This window comes from Oncorhynchus clarkii, chromosome 12 (genome assembly GCF_045791955.1).
Source record: "Oncorhynchus clarkii lewisi isolate Uvic-CL-2024 chromosome 12, UVic_Ocla_1.0, whole genome shotgun sequence".
Taxonomy (NCBI): domain Eukaryota; kingdom Metazoa; phylum Chordata; class Actinopteri; order Salmoniformes; family Salmonidae; genus Oncorhynchus; species Oncorhynchus clarkii.
The window spans coordinates 62,423,210-62,441,652 of record NC_092158.1 but is presented as its reverse complement, the minus strand read 5'-3'; the positions used below and the strand labels follow the sequence as shown (position 1 = coordinate 62,441,652).

General features: G+C 39.8%; 1 protein-coding gene across 4 annotated transcripts; it reads left to right on the top strand.

Moving 5' to 3' along the window:
• The first annotated feature begins 1,868 nt into the window (after nucleotides 1–1,868).
• LOC139421000 (yippee-like 3) lies at nucleotides 1,869–12,579 on the top strand. 4 transcript variants are annotated; one of them, XM_071171466.1, is made up of 7 exons: nucleotides 2,196–2,477; nucleotides 5,783–5,879; nucleotides 7,765–7,881; nucleotides 8,896–9,014; nucleotides 9,711–9,754; nucleotides 10,271–10,379; nucleotides 10,561–12,579. In XM_071171466.1, exons 4-7 carry the CDS (start codon nucleotides 8,898–8,900, stop codon nucleotides 10,648–10,650), a joined length of 360 nt encoding a protein of 119 aa, XP_071027567.1. In that variant the 5' UTR covers nucleotides 2,196–2,477; nucleotides 5,783–5,879; nucleotides 7,765–7,881; nucleotides 8,896–8,897; the 3' UTR covers nucleotides 10,651–12,579. The 4 variants fall into 4 exon arrangements, with proteins under 4 accessions (XP_071027565.1, XP_071027564.1, XP_071027567.1 ...); XM_071171465.1 differs by lacking the exon at nucleotides 2,196–2,477 and adding an exon at nucleotides 2,544–3,239; XM_071171464.1 differs by lacking the exons at nucleotides 5,783–5,879; nucleotides 7,765–7,881 and adding an exon at nucleotides 3,142–3,239 and having other exon boundaries at nucleotides 1,869–2,477.
• Nucleotides 12,580–18,443: the final 5,864 nt, after the last annotated feature.

The following is an 18,443-nucleotide window of genomic DNA, read 5'->3' as shown; positions in this document are numbered from 1 at the left end:
ATTATGGAACTGGCTCTCATGAGAACCGCCACAGGAATGGAAGACCCAGAGTTACCTCTGCTGCAGAGGATACGTTCATTAGAGTTACCAGCCTCAGAAATTGCAGCTCAAATAAATGCCTCACAGAGTTCAAGTAACAGACACATCTCAACATCAACTGTTCAGAGGAGACTGAGTGAATCAGGCATTCACGGTCGACTTGATACTTGAATATATTTCAAACCAAATACTTTTAGACTCTTACTCAAGTAGTATTTTACTTTAAGGTATCTCATTTTGATTATTTTAATTTGATTATTTTAAGGTATCTTTACTTTTACTCAAGTATGACTATTGGGTACTTTTTCTACCACTGACTCTCATTGAGCAGTGGCGACATATTGTTAATGTTTTATCCACAGCTCTCTGTCCATCACCATTGTAATCTCCAGTGAAACCAAAATGCTCCCAAACTGGAGATTTAAATGATGATGGAGGATCCTCCAATTATTTTTTATCGACTCCACCACTCGCCATCATACAGAACTAGTTCCAGATTGTGCCTCACAAAATGATAGTTTGAAATGCGCCAGTTAAGATTATAATTTCGATTACAACGTGTGCATACGCTATAGTTGTTTTAACGGAATAGCCTACAATGTTTTTTCACCTCAGATTTACTCAAGAGGCAATGGTATATGCATCGTAGGCATAGCCTATAGGCCTAGTGATGTTATATTTAAAAACATTTGTGATATGTATTCATTCAGGTTCACAGTGCGGACCAAACCGAGGTCTCCGTACCATTCATGTACCGTTACCCGTTACCCGTCAATCTCTCTAGGACAAGATTATTTTTTTTATCAATACATAGCACATAGCCTGTCTTCTCTTGAGAGTCAGGTCTGCCTTCGACGGCCTTTCTCAATAGCAAGGCTATGCTCTCTGAGTCTGTACATAGTTAAAGATGTTCTTATTCTGGGTTTACAGGAGGCGTTTCTGGGTTTACAGGAGGCGTTTAATATGTTGACAGTAAATCCGCCATGTCAGGCTCAGCTAGCAACATGGATGGAAATACAAGCGCAATAGAAAATAGCTCACTCACCTAATGTTGGATGTAATGGATGTTCAATGTAAAACCTAATTTTGGGTCAGTCACTGTGGTCAGTTATTCTGCCACTGTGTTCACTCTCATTAGGGCCAAATAGCATTCTAGTTTGTGCCGTTTTTTGGTAAATTCTTTCCCATGTGTCGAGAAATGTACTTTTTATGTTCTCATTATTTGGTTGGGTTTAATTACGTTGCTATCCTGAGGCTCTGTGGGGTCTGTTTGTGTTTGTAAACAGAGCCCCAGGACCAGCTTGCTTAGGGGGGCTTTTCTCCAGGTTTCAAAAAAAATATTTTGAAAGGTCATCCAACTTGGAACTCCAATTCGAAAATTCGGGCATCTTTCTAGAGCCCCGACTTTCCGACATTCAGATCACTGACGTCATGATTTGAACAGTTCTTTTTTTTGTGTTCCCAGTTGTCTTGAAAGAACCATAACTGTGGCAGAGTTCTAATAAACTGGCCCAGGTTAAACCAGTCCACTGTGGCTCGTCACGTGACTGGGTGAGGGAGGAGCGCCTTGTTCAAATCAAACAAATCTGCGTCGCTTGGTTATTTTGTCAACAAGGCAACATTATCCAGGCTTCAGAAACATGCCCGGGAATCGAATGCAGTAAACGTTCAGCCAGTGCAGAACACGCTACATTGGCGCCCGGGTGATGTTAGTCGAATCTCCTCGTAGACACGAGTCTATTTGGACTCCCGAGTGGCTCAGCGGTCTAAGGCACTGCATCTCAGACGCTCGAGGCGTCACTACAGATCCCGGGCTGCCATGATCGGGTGTCCAGTACAATTGACCCCGCGTTAGATGGAGGGTTTGGCCGGTAGAGGCCGTCATTGTAAATCAGAATTTGTTCATAACTGACTTGCTTAGTTAAATAAAGGTTAAAATAATTTACAATTCAACCTAATTGGCTGACCTACATTCCCCCAGTCAATCTGACGATTCTCATTGGTCGTCGGGGATTTGTTTTGTAGCTGGTGACGTGTTGGTACCGCCTACTTAACAAGCGTTGTAAACAAACCCTGGATAATATTGGAAGTTTAACCTCGCACCACGAAAATATCATATCCTTTAAAAAATTACTCGGAGTAGCTACAGTTCTTTTAAAATTTTAACTACAAAATACACGAAACGGTTTCATCTCAGAGAAAAACTTGTTCCTGTTGTCAAGTGTGAGAGACCGAGAGAGAACAGCTGCAAGACGATTTTTGTTTGTTTGGTTTGGATCCGTCCGATGGTTTCTTGCTGAAGAAGTGACAAAACAAGCTATCCCCTAGACGATTGAGCAATTTACCGATGCATCTCAGTTGACCTATCCAACGGTAGTTTTCTGGTCACATATTCGTTAAAATTAGGTATTCCATTGAACATCCGATAACTACGTTAGGTGAGTGAGCTATTTTCTATTGTGCTTGTATTTCCTTCCATGTTGCTAGCTGAGCCTGACATGGCGGGTTTACAGTAAACATATTAAACGCCTCCTGTAAAACCCAGAATATGGTTCAGTTGATAGCTACTAAACTAATGTCAGCATGTTCGCTAATCTCTCACGATAGCTGTCTAAAATTGATAGATTGGTAGAGAGGAAGACTGTCGGTGAATAATTCACTGTATGAATCGTTTTGGGGAATTCTTGGCTAGCTGTTTGCTTTGTCAGAATGTGGAGCGAGTCAGCTAGGTTAACGTTAGCAGGCCAGCAAGGATCATAGTGATATTTTGCTTGTTGTTGTGTATGCCGTGACATTCATACTGCCCGTTATTTTGAAATTGCTCTAGCTACAATGATGAATTTTCACATGGTCATTTAACCGTTTTAAATGACCCAAGACTTTTGAGTTTTTAAAAAAGTAACATTTTCCCCATCCACCTATAGCGCGCTACTGACTCTGACCATACATAGTCGGTTTTAGCTGGTACAGTAAAGTAGGTCAATGCATGTTGTGTTCTGTCTCGTGCAATGGTCAGCGTTATCCTTGCGACGTCCTTACCCAAAACTTAACCCCTAACCCTTACTTAAAACTTTTTTTTAAATGTGAACTTCAATGGTGTAGTGACGTTCCAAGGATCGTGGATAACAAGGAGGATCGCTTGATAGCACGGACCCTGCTGTAATTGTACCAAGAAGTGAGCTGCGAATTAGACAACCGAGGTAAAGTTGGTTTTAAATTCACACGTTCGGACATTAGCCTAAAGCCATTTAAAAATGTATGAATAAATAACTAATTCACTGTTTGTCACAACATCAAACTAGGTATGACTTATTCTATAAATGTCGAGCATACTTTTACAACCTTTGTTTTGAGGAAAAATTCCAGTTTTGATTTGATAGAGGGCATGTAGTCCATCTAGGAGGGCATGTGTTCAAAGTTCTAAAGAGTCTGTTATACCCTATTAGAAGGAGCTTGGCAGAATATTCTGCATCTTCAGTCATATTAAATTAGATTACAGGAAAGAACTACTGGATGAAGGGGTCAGGCCTGACTAACAAAGATGACCGGTGGATGCTCAAGAGGACCAAGACAACCAAGAGGATCAACATGGACATTCCACAGTGGAGAGTGTACCATAACATACACTCCCGTTCAAAAGTTTGGGGTCACTTAGAAATGTCCTTGCACATTTTCTGTCCTATAAAATAACATCACATTTATCAGAAATACAGTGTAGACATTGTTAATGTTATAAATGACTATTGTAGCTGGAAATGGCTGATTTTAATGGACATAGGTGTACATAGGCCAATTATCAGCAACCATCACTCCTGTGTTCCAATGGCACGTTGTTTTAGCTAATCCAGGTTTATCATTTTAAAAGACTAATTGATCATTAGAAAACCATTTTGCAATTATGTTTGCACAGCTGACACCTGTTATTCTGATTAAAGAAGCAATACAACTGGCCTTTAGACTAGTTGGTGCATCAGCATTTGTGGGTTCGATTACAGGCTCAAAATGGCCAGAAATAGACCTTTCTTCTGAAACTCGTCAGTCTATTCTTGTTCTGAGAAATGAAAGCTATTCCATGTGAGAAATTGCCAAGAAACTGAAGATCTCGTACAACGCTGTGTACTACTCCCTTCACAAAACAGTGCAAACTGGTCTAACCAGAATAGAAAGAGGAGTGGGAGGCCCTGGTGCACAACTGAGCAAGAGGACAAGTACATTAGAGTGTCTAGTTTGAGAAACAGATGCCTCACAAGTCCTCAACTGGCAGCTTCATTAAATAGTACCCGCAAAACACCAGTCTCAATGTCAACAGTGAAAAGGCGACTCCGGGATGCTGGCCTTCGAGGCAGAGTTGCAAAGAAAAAGCCATATCTCAGACTGGCCAATAAAAATAAAAGATTAAGATGGGCAAAAGAACACAGACACTGGACAGAGGAAGAGGGGGGGGGGACAAAGAAGAACAAAGAAGAACATTTGTGAGATGCAGAAAAAATGAATGGAGGAGTGCTTGATGCTATCTGTCAAGCATGGTGAAGGCAATGTGATGGTCTGGGGGTGCTTTGGTGGTAGTAAAGTTGGAGATTTGTACAGGGTAAATGGGATCTTCAAGAAGGAAGGCTATCACTCCAATTTGCAACGCCATGCCATACCCTGTGGACGGCATTTAATTGGAGCCAATTTCCTCCTACAACAGGACAACGACCCAAAGCACAGCTCCAAACTATGTAAGAACTATTTAGGGAAGAAGTAGTCAGCTGGTATTCTGTCTAAAATTGAGTGGCCAGCACAGTCACCGGATCTCAACCCTATTGAGCTGTTGTGGGAGCAGCTTGACCGTATGGTACGTAAGAAGTGCCCATCAAGCCAATCCAACTTGTGGGAGGTGCTTCAGGAAGCTTGGGGTGAGATCTTTTCAGATTACCTCAACATATTGGCAACTAGAATGCCAAAGGTCTGCCAGGCTGCAAATGGAGGATTCTTTGACAAAAGCAAAGTTTGAAGGACACAATAATTCTTTCAATTAAAAATAATTATTTATAACCGTTTCAACGTCTTGACTATATTTCCTATTCATTTTGCAACTAATTTCATGTACGTTTTCATGGAAAACAAGGACATTTCTAAGTGACCCCAAACTTTTGAACGGTAGTGTACATATATACTGTGTATAAATACAGAAGATTGAAGAGACCACTGCAAAATTATCAGTTTCTCTGATTTAATTATTTATAGGTATGTGTTTGGGTAAAATTAACATTTTTGTTTTATTCTATAAACTACTGACAACGTTTCTCCCATATTCCAAATATAAATATTGTAATTTAGAGTGTTTATTTGCAGAAAATGGTCAAAATAACAAAAAACATGCAGTGTTGTCAAACCTCAAATAATACTAAGAAAATAACTTAATATTAATTTTTGAACAACACAATACAATTTAAAAAAACTTTAACAGAAATCAACATTTGGTGGAATAAGCCTGACTTTCAATCACAGCTTTCATGCGTCTTGGCATGCTCTCCACCGGTCTTTCACAATGATTTTGGGTGACTTTGTGCCACTCCCCAGATTTTCACTGATCCTCCACCAAATTTCACAGTGGGTGCGAGACACTGTGGCTTGTAGGCCTCTCCAGGTCTCACACCCACTGTGAAATTTGGTACATGTTTGGTTTTGGGGCTACATGTATACATTTATGATTTGCCTCTGAACTGTAAATGAACCCCTCTGCAATATTTTTTTCCAGTCTTCAATGCGAAGCAAGACTGTTCAATGTGTGCTTTGCAGCATCCAGAGAAAAATGACGATCTGACCAACTGGATTTGTCTTGGTGTAATACAACAGTAGGCTATGAAAACTCATGTAGTTTCATCTTTCAAGACATTTGAAACTTTTTTATCTGGGTTATCCTTGTATTATTGCTCTAATGTTCTATTATCATGACTCTTATGTTATTATTCTATGATGAGAGATACTAGATACATACTATGATAGCAATTCACTGTAATAGGTACACACATTGTATCTGGCTCAAGTGACGATTAAACTGATTTCAAATATTACATTTATTATAATGTTTGATATTATAACATTGATGTGTGATACCTTTTTTTATCAACACATACTTTTTTTCAAATATATGCCTTTATTACTATATGATTTACAGTTGAAGTCGGAAGTTTACAAACACTTAGGTTTAAGTCATTAAAACGTGTTTTTAACCACTCCACAAATTTCTTGTCAACAAACTATAGTTTTGGAAAGTTGGTATTCACATCTACTTTGTGCATGACAGTAATTTTTCCAACAATTGTTTACAGACAGATTATTTCACTTATAATTCACTGTATCACAATTCCAGTGGGTCAGAACTTTACATACACTAAGTTGACTGTACCTTTTAAACAGCTCGGAAAATTCCAGAAAATTATGCCATGGCTTTAGAAGCTTCTGATAGGCTAATTGACATCATTTGAGTCAATTGGAGGTCTACCTGTGGATGTATTTCAAGGCCTACCTTCAAACTCAGTGCCTCTTTGCTTGACATCATGTGAAAATCAAAAGAAATCAGCCAAGACCTCAGAATTAAAAAAAAAAAGTCTGGTTCTTCATTGGGAGCAATTTCCAAACGCCTGAAGGTACCACATTCATCTGTACAAACAATAGTGCGCAAGTATGAACACCATGGGACCACGCAGTCGTCATACCGCTCAGGAAGGAGATGCTTTCTGTCTCCTAGAGATGAACGTACGTTGGAGCCGAAAAGTGCAAATCAATCCCAGAACAACAGCAAAGGACCTCGTGAAGATGCTGGAGGAAACGGGTACAAAAGTATCTATATCCACAGTAAAACAAGTCCTATATCGGCATAACCTGAAAGGCTGCTCAGAAAGGAAGAAGCCACTGCTCCAAAACAACCATACAAATGTCAGACTACAGTTTGCAACTGCACATGGGGACAAAGATTGTACTTTTTGGAGAAATGTCCTCTGGCCTGATGAAACCAAAATAGAACTGTTTGGCCATAATGACCATTATTATGTTTGAAGGAAAAGGGGAGAGGCTTGCAAGCCGGAGAACACCATCCCAACCGTGAAGCACGGGGATGGCTGCATCATGTTGTGGGGATGCTTTGCTGCAGGAGGGACTGGTGCATTTCACAAAATAGATGGCACTATGAGGGAGGAAAATTATGTGGATATATTGAAGCAACATCTCCAGACATCAATCAGGATGTTAAAGCTTGGTCGCAAAAGGGTCTTCCAAATGAACAATGACTCCAAGCATACTTCCAAAGTTGTGGCAAAATGGCTTAAGGACAACAAAGTCAAGGTATTGGAGTGGCCATCACAAATCCTCTGACTATTTTTCTGACATTTCACATTCTTAAAATAAAGTGGTGATCCTAACTGACCTAAGACAGGGAATGTTTACTATGATTAAATGTAAGGAATTGTGAAAACTGAGTTTAAATGTATTTGGCTAAGGTGTATGTAAACTTCAGACTTCAATTGTATATTGCCTGAATACTCAACAATGATTAACACCTCAGTTATGTGTGCTTCTGTCAGTTTGTGGTCAAATGCATGTCATTTTAGCAATTGAACAAAAATCCAATTAAATTTAAGTGTTCCTATTTGCAAAAGCATATAGCAGAATTTGGGTATTCCAGAACTGTAATTTACATGTAAATAAACATAACCCTGTTTTATGTTTTGAATACTGCAGCTTTGTGTGCCAGAGATGGTACCATTCAGCTTGTCTGGGGATGACAAAGAAGGACTTCAACAAAGCCAAAATAGAAAATGATTGGTAAAGGGTCCTCTTTGCTGTTAAATTAGAGAAGTATATAAAAAAGGAATGTTGTGCCTTGTAACTACTTTAACATGTGGATCTGTTGCACTAAAATGAAAACATTGATTTGGCATACAATTTAAGATTGTACAACATTATGGTGACATTGTCTAATTTCACATAGAACAAATTGCGCTTGACATTAAAGAAATGTTAAAGTTATTGCAAATAAATGCACATTTTCACTTTTTTCTGCAACAATCACTGAATTTGTTATAGATTTCTTCATCTTTAAATGCAATATTTGAGATTTTATGTATTTCTATCAAATAAAAACTGCAATTTCTACTCAAAGCAAAGGTTGTAAAAGTATACTAGAAATGTATGGAATAAATCATACCTAGTTTGATGATTCTGTCATAATCCGTGAAAACGCTATTGATTTTTACCATTTTAAATTGCTTTTGGATGATGTCTGATGAATGTGTGACTATAAAACAAACTTTACATTGGTAATTAGACATGCATATGGCTAATATGTGCCCAGCCCTGTTTCCCACTCCTAATAAGACAGTTAGTTCATTATTGTGTGATTCATATTCCTTTTGACATTTTTTGTGACACTCTTGTACCATCACAAGGTGTGACCTGTCATGTGTAAATGGAGAGGAAATTAAGATTTGAGTGCATACGTTTCTGCAATGCTGGCATGTCTTTTTTTGCAATGTTGGACAGGACAGACAACCAAAAGTTATTGAACTTGTTTCTTACACTTTCATTTTCTTTTACCAGTTTTCATTTGACCGCCATGGGAATCATATGTTACTCTTTGTTTGTGTTGTTTACCCAACTTTTCCTAACCCTATTTGGCAAATACGCTTACAAAAGATGAATTTCCGCATGGTTACTGCACCACACAAATAGTGAAGTTTAGGGTTTGCTACAATCACATTTAGGAATAGACTAGCATTATGAGCCCTTGTAATGCCCAATATCCTCTCTCTCCTCTCCTGTTTTCCTGTTAAGCGCTACTAAGTCACTCTGTTTCCCTCTCTATCTCCTCAGACATGGTGAAGCTGACGAAGGCTAAGACGTTCCAAGCATACCTAGACTCGTGCCACCGCAGGTACAGCTGTGTTCACTGCCGAGCACACCTGGCCAACCATGATGACCTCATCTCCAAGGTGAGACTACAGGGACCAATTATGGCTAGTGGGTTAAATTCCATATAGTTGGTTGCAGGGGTTGGAACCGGTTCAGGGAACAGAACCCAAAAACCGGAAAATAATGGTATTTTTCAAGGAACAGAAACTGAACCGGGAGCGAAAGTGATCCATACAGTTCCAGAACAGAACCGTTATTTTAAAAGCATGGAAACCGGTTAACATTATTTTACATTTTCTAGTCCCACAAAAAAACGCAACAAAGCAAGAGAGGGTCACTCAAACTTATTCTAACGTCTGGCTGCAAGCTGAGAATCGTTGCCCCTCCCCCAGGAAAGGATGGATTTACTTTTTCAATGTCAGTTAAGGATGCCTAGTTATCACATTTCACTTTGGATTTAATTTTATTCTGGTGCCGCCCTGCACACACACAAGCGTTAGCTTGCTAGCTCAAGCGTGTTAGCTTGCTAGCTCAATGGGCATTCAAAGTTCCTTCATATAAACTGCTCCTCCTAGGTATAATTAATTATGTGGACCTAATTCAGATAATGCATGTCATAACAAGATGCCTAGCGCTTCAAGTCTGCTCCTCAACCCTCTCTTTCCTTAAAACCACAGATTTTTTTTTTATATATTTGATTTTGCATTGTCTCTCTCGCTTTCTCTCACTGTCTTTTTGGCACATTTGAGTTCATTCTCTTTTTTTCTGTCATCCAGTCTTTTCAGGGTAGCCAGGGTCGTGCCTACCTCTTCAACTCTGTGTGAGTATCTTTACTTGTCATCCAGTGTATGGCCATATAGCCTACACAGTGTACCCATAATTAATGAACAAAATAGTATCCCTTTTAGGTCCCTAAAACACAGTCCTAACTTAGTTACCGCTCAAGCCTCAGTACACTGTCATTATCATGCATCTGCCAGGTTCTCCTTATGCCACTTCAGTGTGTTTACGCTAGTCCTGTAAGCCATACAATGCACCCTGAAGCCAGTTCACTATCCTAACAGTGGAGGTCACGTTCTGTTTTTGCTGTAGTTTGCATTTAGTAGTTAGCACGTCGTTTCTCAACTGGTGCATAGCAAACTCCCCCTGATGTGGGGCTAAATATTAGGCTCTGGATAGAATTATCACTTTTCTTGTTAAAAAATATAAATATAAAAGCTTACCTGGTGGGTCACCAGAAAATCTGATAAGCTTAGGTCAGGTCACAAAACTGACATTTGTGGCTTGGAACCATGGCGGTAATTGACCTGCGGTTCTTGTTCCTGGTGTTTTTCAGGGTGAATGTGGGCTGTGGTCCTGCCGAGGAGAGGCTGCTACTCACCGGGCTCCACGCTGTGGCAGACATCTACTGTGAGAACTGCCACACCACACTGGGCTGGAAATACGTAAGGACCAGCACACACACATACTATGCTACTACTGCTCTATGTCTACACACTGTAAAGAATGAAGAACTCAAATAATATCCGCAATCCCCATCCTCAGAAAATGTGGATGTCTTTTAAGCTTGTCTACCATGCACTCCCGCCTCTTATTCCCCCCCACCCTCTATCCCTCTTCCTACAGGAGCAGGCCTTTGAGTTGAGTCAGAAGTACAAGGAGGGGAAGTTCATCATTGAGCTGTCCCACATGATAAAGGACAACGGCTGGGACTGAGAGGTGAAGGGCGATGTTTTCATTGATGTTTCGTCCCTCGTCCGTTGTTCTTCCTGGCCTGAATGTGTGTCCCCTCACCCTGCGTAAGGGCCATCGGCTCTGTCACTCCGTCACTTCATACAGCTTTGCCAAGAATAGCATGTGATGTTTGTTTTTATACATATATCTATATACACACGGAGTATTCCAAACATTAGGAACACCTTCTTAATATTGAGTTGCACCCCTCCTTTTTGCCCTCAGAACAGCCTCAATTCATTGGGGCATGGACTCTACAAGGTGTTGAAAGCATTTCACAGGGATGCTGGCCCATGTTGACTCCAATACTTCCCACAGTTGTCAAGTTGGCTAGATGTCCTTTGGGTGGTCGACCATTCTTGATACACACAGGAAACTGTTGGGCGTGAAAAATCCAGCAGCTTTGTCAGTTCTTGACACAAACTGGTGCGCCTGGCATCTACTACCATACCCCATTCAAAGGCACTTAAATATTTTGTCTTGCCCATTTACCCTCTGAATGGCACGCATACACAATCCATGGCTCAATTATCTCAAATCCTTCTTCAACCTGTCTCCTCGCCTTCATCTACACTGATTGAAGTGGATTGAACAAGTGACATCAATAAGGGACCATAAACTCACCTGGTCAGTCTATGTCATGGAAAGAGCAGGTGTTCTTAATGTTTTTGTATACTCTGTGTGTGATACATGTATATATAACTATACACACACACTCGTAGGTTTTACGAGTTTTATATCAAATCTACCCCACTATTACGGGAGCACCTTTGTCAATATCGCTATATCCCAATGTTTAGTTCTATCGTGGTAGAGAATGAGCGAGTACAGGCTGTGTGAGTGCCAGTGAGTGTGTGAGCGCGAGCAAGAGTTTGTATACACTCGGGCATGTGTGAGTTGTGTGTTTACGAGTGTGTGTGTGTTGCAGTGCGACCACCTCCTTAGCAACCTCACTAAATCCTTCTCATGTAATCTGTGCATCTGTGTGGGATGGTAGTCAACAAAAAACTAAATTCTCTCTCAAAGTGCAATTCACAGGGTGGAGACAATTAGACCGTTGTGCAAAAACCTAGCGCCCTCAAGGCTGTTCCCTTTTTGTTTTTAGGTGAATGTGTGCAAAAAGCAAGTTACCTTGCTTTGTGTGTGTTTTAAGACTTCATACTTAATGTTTGATGGTACAAGCAGAGTTGAAAAAAAGTAATTACGTTTGGTGCCGTTGTCATGTTACTGTTTTATCTCAAATGGAGTATCAAGTGCAATACAGTGGGGTGTGAGTGCGCGTGGTTGAAGTGTCAGCAATATAACATTGGTCATGTTTTTTTTATCCTTTAAAATGACAATCGATGTGTATTCAGTTGTTAACGATGTAAAAGGCTGCAGCATTACACAGTTTGTAAGTGTTTCTGTGCGATTGGCCCGTGTGAGTTTGAATACTGTGTGTGTAAGTGTTTGGCGTATGGGTATTTTCTCTCTATTCTGCCTGTGGGTATGCATTTTATGGTTTGTGTGTGAGTGTGTATGGTTTGGTATGCTTGAATTTTATGGTTTGTGTGTGAGTGTGTATGCAGTGGGAGTGTACAGTGTAAGATTGTATGATCTGATACAGTACTTGCTAGACAGTTAGCAAATGCTTTAGTTTGGGGGTAAAATCTATTGTTTCTGATGTGTAATTGGATATCCATTTTTACGTTATTTCCTTTTGAGATCAGTCTTGTAAATACAGCTTAACATTGAGCAGCATGTACATAAGCATTTATTTGATAATATAAGAGAGCAATGTGTAATATCAAAAAGGATGAATATATCTATAATTATGTAGCAGATTGTGACTATGTAAGCTTTTCCATTAAAGTATTTTATTTTAACCTGAACTCTCACATTAAAGTATGTGGTAAATATATCTGCCTGTTGTTTCTGTTACAGTAGCTAGGTTTCCATCCAATTAGCCACCGATTTTCATGCGAATATTCCAAAATCTGCATAAACAAAATATGCGCATTTTTGCGCAAGTGGTGTTTCCACCAAATGGACCGGTTGCGGTGAAAAGCAGTGCGTGATGACGTAGTGCACATAAAAATGTACTTTTTCGCGTAAATTGTCATTAACCGAATAAAATCGAAAGTTCAATGTGTTTTCAACTCGCACTTTCAACTCTACCAATAATTTTGTCACAACTGTTTAATTAAATAGCAAATGTGCCCACTCCGGCCTTGGCACGTACACTCTAGACAACAGCTTGCAGATATAGAGATAGCGGTCTGAAACCACGTAGTGCGCCTTTTCGGATTTTTGAGGATAGTTAGGCAGGCTCCGCCAGTCTTTCAGTATGGTGCGGGTGAAGCACGCCTCTGTTTCAAACAGCGCGTCTGAGCAGTTCTTCAACTGTCGGGAGAAATGGCAACTTCCTGGTCCTGGAGCAGCTCAAACTGTGCATGTCTCAATGAGATGCCATCTTCATATTAACCGACTTCATTTGGCTTCAAGAGCTATTGAGTCTTCAAATAGGAATGAATGGTGTCACGTGATCGTTTGCTTTGTCCTTTCATATGCAGTACCAGTCAAAGGTTTGGACACTCATTCCAGGGTGTTTCTTTATTTTACTATTTTCTACATTGTAGAATAATAGTGAAGACATCAAAACTATGAACTAACACATATGGAATCATGTAACCAAAAAAGTGTTAAACAAATCAAAATATATTTTATTTTTGAAATTCTTCAAAGTAGTCACCGTTTTCCTTGATGACAGCTTTGCACACTTGGTATTCTCTCAACCAGCTTCATGAGGTAGTCACCTGGAATGCATTTCAATTAACAGGTGTGCCTTCTTAAAAGTTAATTTGTGGAATTTCTTTCCTTAATGCATTTGAGCCAATCCGTTGTGTTGTGACAAGGTAGGGATGGTATACAGAAGATAGCCCTATTTGGTAAAAGACCAAGCCCATATTATGTTCAGAACAGCTAACATAAGCAAAAGGAAACGATAGTCCATCATTACTTTAAGTCAGTCAAGTCAGAAAATTTCAAGAACTTTGAAAGTTTCTAAAAGTGCAGTTGCAAAAACCATCAAGCACTATGATGAGGAAACTGTCTCTCGTGCTCTGCTGCAGAGGATAAGTTAATTGGAGTTACCAGCTTCAGAAATTGCAGCCCAAATAAATGCTTCACAGATTTCAAGTAACAGACATATCAATGTCAACTATTCAGAGGAGACTGCGTGAATCAGGCCTTCATGGTCTAATTGCTGCAAAGAAACTACTACTAAAGGACACCAATAAGAAGAAGACGTGCTTGGGCCAAGAAACACGAGCAATGGACATTAGACCGGTGGAAATCTGTCCTTTGGTCTGATGAGCAGTTGGAATGCAGAATATGTGAACGGAGGATCTCAGCATGTGTTGTTCCTACCGTGAAGCATGGAGGAGGAGGTGTGATGGTGTGGGGATGCTTTGCAGGTGACACTGTCGGTGATTTATTTAGAATTCAAAGCACACTTAACCAGCATGGCTACCACAGCATTCTGCAGGTATACGCCATCCCATCTGGTTTGCAGTTAGTGGGACTATAATTTGTTTTTCAACAGGACGATGACCCAACGCACCTCCAGGCTGTGTAAGGGATATTTGACCAATAAGGAGAGTGATGGAGTGCTGCTGACCTGGTCAGATGACCTGGCCTCCCCAATCACCCAACCTCAACCCAATTGAGATGGTTTGGGATGAGTTGGACCGCAGAGTGAAGGAAAAGCAGTGTTCAGTATATGTGGGAACTCCTTCAAGACTGTTGGAAAAGCATTCCAGGTGAAGCTGGTTGAGAGAATGCCAAGAGTGTGCAAATCTGTCATCAAGGCAAAGGGTGGCTCCTTTGAAGATTCTAAAGTAATACATATATTTGATTTGTTTAACACTATTTTGGTTACTACATGATTACATATGTGTTATTTCATAGTTTTGATGTCTGTTTTCGCTTTGTCATTATTGATGAGATTCTTTTTAAAATTATTTTTAGAATAAGTCTGTAACGTAACAAAATGTGAAAAAAGTGAAGGGGTCTGAATACTTTTCGAATGCACTGTATGCATTCGAAAACTGGAACACTTCAATCCAGAGCATCCCAAACCTGCTTAATGGGTGACATGTCTGGTGAGTATGCAGGCCATGGAAGAACTGGGATATTTTCAACTTCCAGGAATTGTGTACAGATTCTTGCGACATGGGGCAGTGGGATCTCATCACAGTATCTCTGTGCATTCAAATTGCCATCGATAAAATGCAATTCTAATGCTAAAGAAATTAATATTAAATCCTCTGGCAGCAGTTCTGGTAGACATTCCTGCAGTCAGCATGCCAAATGCACACTCCCTCAAAAATTCAGTCATCTGTGGCATTGTGTTGTGTGACAAAACTGCACATGTTAGTGGCCTTTAATTTTCCCAAGCACAATGTGCACCTGTGTAATGTTCATGCTATGCCATTATATTGTCTGCGATAGCATAGACAGGTTGGACGCGTGTACAACCATGGAGCAAAACAGATGAGGTTGGCGTAGATTGTTGACAACACGTAAGCTATATTTCGTCTCCAATGTTTCTTGAAAACATAAATACATTTGCACAATGACCACTTGTTGTCTCTCAAATACATTGGATAACAGTTGCTGGTTAGCTAGGTAGCGAATTTGAGCCATATTAGCATTGACATGAAATCAGTCAAAACACTTCAAAACAAGACATGGTATCAATAACAAGATGAAACCAGCTGAAATTAGCCACTTACGATTCCCCACATAGCAGTTTGTTGGCATTCTTGCTAACAATTTGGCCATCCAGAATCACAACACATTCATGTTTCTTATAAAAAGAAGAATAATGGTGTCCCACGAACTGAAAATATGGTTTTGGCTCAGTGTACACAAATGAGTGTCATGCCTCCTGTGAATATTATATCAACATTTGGCCTTTTTGTGTCATTAGGAAACATCTTGTGGATTTTATAAATGTATCATATGTTGGGCTAATATAGATAGATGTTGTGAGAGAAAAATTACAAGACTATGTTTAATACTGTTTATTATTAGAATAGACATGATGAGTATTTTCTCATCTGTGTCTGTGGCACTGAGTTGGGCCTCTGGAGCTTGAGCTGACAATTGTCAATGACTTGTTGATAAAAACCTACAGCCGGCATTACATAGACAAGATGTGGTTTGTGTTACCCGAGATAGAGACAGCCTGAAAAAGTTAGAACAATCCCTCATTGTCTTATCTTCATCCTGGCACCTGGGAAACTAAGTCAGGTTGGAGTTAAAACAACATCCTGTGCAGATAATCAGGAGATAAACCCAAGGTGGCTTATGATGCCCCCCCGATCAGCATGGCAGGGGTGAAACCAGCCCTAACTAAGCATTTTTAGGTCTCCTATATACAGTATCTTTTTTCATTATCAGTTAAGCTCTCGGCAACACACTCGAGTGTGGAGTCGACCGTTTCATTGTTGCAATAATTAATCAATATTAAATAAAGATGATTGTTTGAAGAAATGACAAAATCATATTTCATGACAATGTCGAAAGAGGTTACAGAAGACGGAAATACTAAGTGTCCCACTTTTTCTGAATTCACCCTACGTAGCCTACACAACATATCAAACAAGCAAGACACAGACAGGCAGTCAATAGTGATTTAATGTTATTTTTCCATAGTCATTGCAACATTGGCTAAACAGGAGCCAGGCTGCTGGCTATATGGCAGCCTAACTATAAAGATGACATCAATGCAATGTGTAGACTGCGTCTTGCTTGTGCTATGGCAATATCCGTTACAACAGACAGAGAAGGTTGTAGCCTTCATATATATTTTTGGAACGTTCGTTCAAATTGCAGCTGTTCAGAAATATGAGGCAGAGAGATAGGCTACATCATCATATTGATCAAATTGGTTGAGGGTTCAGAAGAGAGAGAAATGTGAAACCCATGAAAAATAGCCGCTGCTTTGGCAAAAACTAATGGGGACCCTCGGGCAGGGGTGAAAACTTTGTATTCATAGCCTCAGTCATTTTTAATACAGTATGACTTGACTCTAATAAAAGCTGTGGATGGAATTTTGGTGAACTACATTTTAGACACCGTTCTGGACTGGTAAAAGCACAAATACATACTCCAACAATACAGTAATTCTAGTTAAAGTTCAAATCGTTATTGTCCATTCTATTTAATAATGGAAATGTGTCTTTGGCTTACAGGCCTGTGGCTCATACACATAGCAAACACACAGACAGAAAACATAGAAACAGTAGTTTCACCATGCTTTCTGCAGAACTAGAAAAATATGACTATGATTATTGTGTTAAGGCTTGTGACAAGCCTTAGTCTCGCAGATCCAGGGCCAGTCATGGTTGACATAAGACAGGTCATTCCAGCTCTCCAGGGGGTCTAAAGGATTGACCAAGATCTCCACAGAGTCCTCCGCTACCTCTTCGCAGTGGTGGAAAAAGTACCTAATTGTTATACTTGAGTAAAAGTAAAGATACCTAATAGAAAATGATTCCAAAAAAAATCCCAGTAAAGTACTACTTCAGTAAAAGTCTAAAGGTATTTGGTTTTAAATGTACTTAAGTATCAACAGTTCAAGTACTTGCTCAAATATACTTGTGTCAAAAGTAAAAGCATAAATCATTTTTTATGTATTTTATTAAGTAAACCAGACAGCACCATTTATTTTTTTGTTTACAGATAGCAAGGGGCACACTCCAACACAGAGACATAATTTACAAATGAAGCATTTGTGCTTAGTGAGTCCGCCAGATCAGAGGCTGACCAGGGATGTTCTCTTAATACTTTAAGTGCGTGAATTGGGCCATTTTCCTGTACTGCTAAACATTCAAAATATAATGAATACTTTTGGATGTCAGGGAAAATGTATGAAGTAAACAGTACATTGTTTTCTATAGGAATGAGTAACAGTAAAAGTTGTCAAAAATATAAATAATAAAGTAAATTACAGATACCCCCCAAAAATATGTAATTAGTACTTTAAAGTATTTTTACATAAGTACTTTACACCAGTGCCTCTTCACAATTATCAGGAGCCCTCTCCCTCCAGTGGCTACAAACACAACAATGTCTGATGTTATATAGGCTAATCCCAAATGATCCCTAGATCCTAAAGGATTGGATAGGCAATATGGTAGTAGCTCCTCCTTGTCCTTTGATAGACTAGGTGGACAGAAACAAATATCTTACTCTGTGGTCAGTGGGGTTCCATCCACCTAGGTCCATTTGGTCCTCAGCAGCCAAACCAAATAACTAATGCAGCACAACACACATATAATGAAACAATGGTAGTAAGCATGTATGACTACACATACATAACTAAGTCTTACATTTAAAAAAAAGAAGTCTTGGTCAATATTTATTAAAGATTACAGAGTAGAAGTGCTGATCTAGGACGAGGTCCACCCTGACTATAATAATCAGATTCAATATGATCTAAAAGCCCAAACTGATACTAGATCAGCACTCCTTTTCTAAAAAGATTGAAACGGTGTAATGTGAAAGTCTACACACTGTCACGACTTCCGCCGAAGTCGGCCCCTCTCCTTGTTCGGGCGGCGTTCGGAGGTCGACGTCACCGGCTTTCTAGCCATCGCCGCTCCATTTTTCTATTATCCATTTGTTTGCATTCCCCAATCACACTACATGTATTTATCCCTCTGTTCCCCCTCATGTCTTTGTGTGTAAGTAGTGTGTTACGTGTTGTACGCACTAGGCTAAGCGTT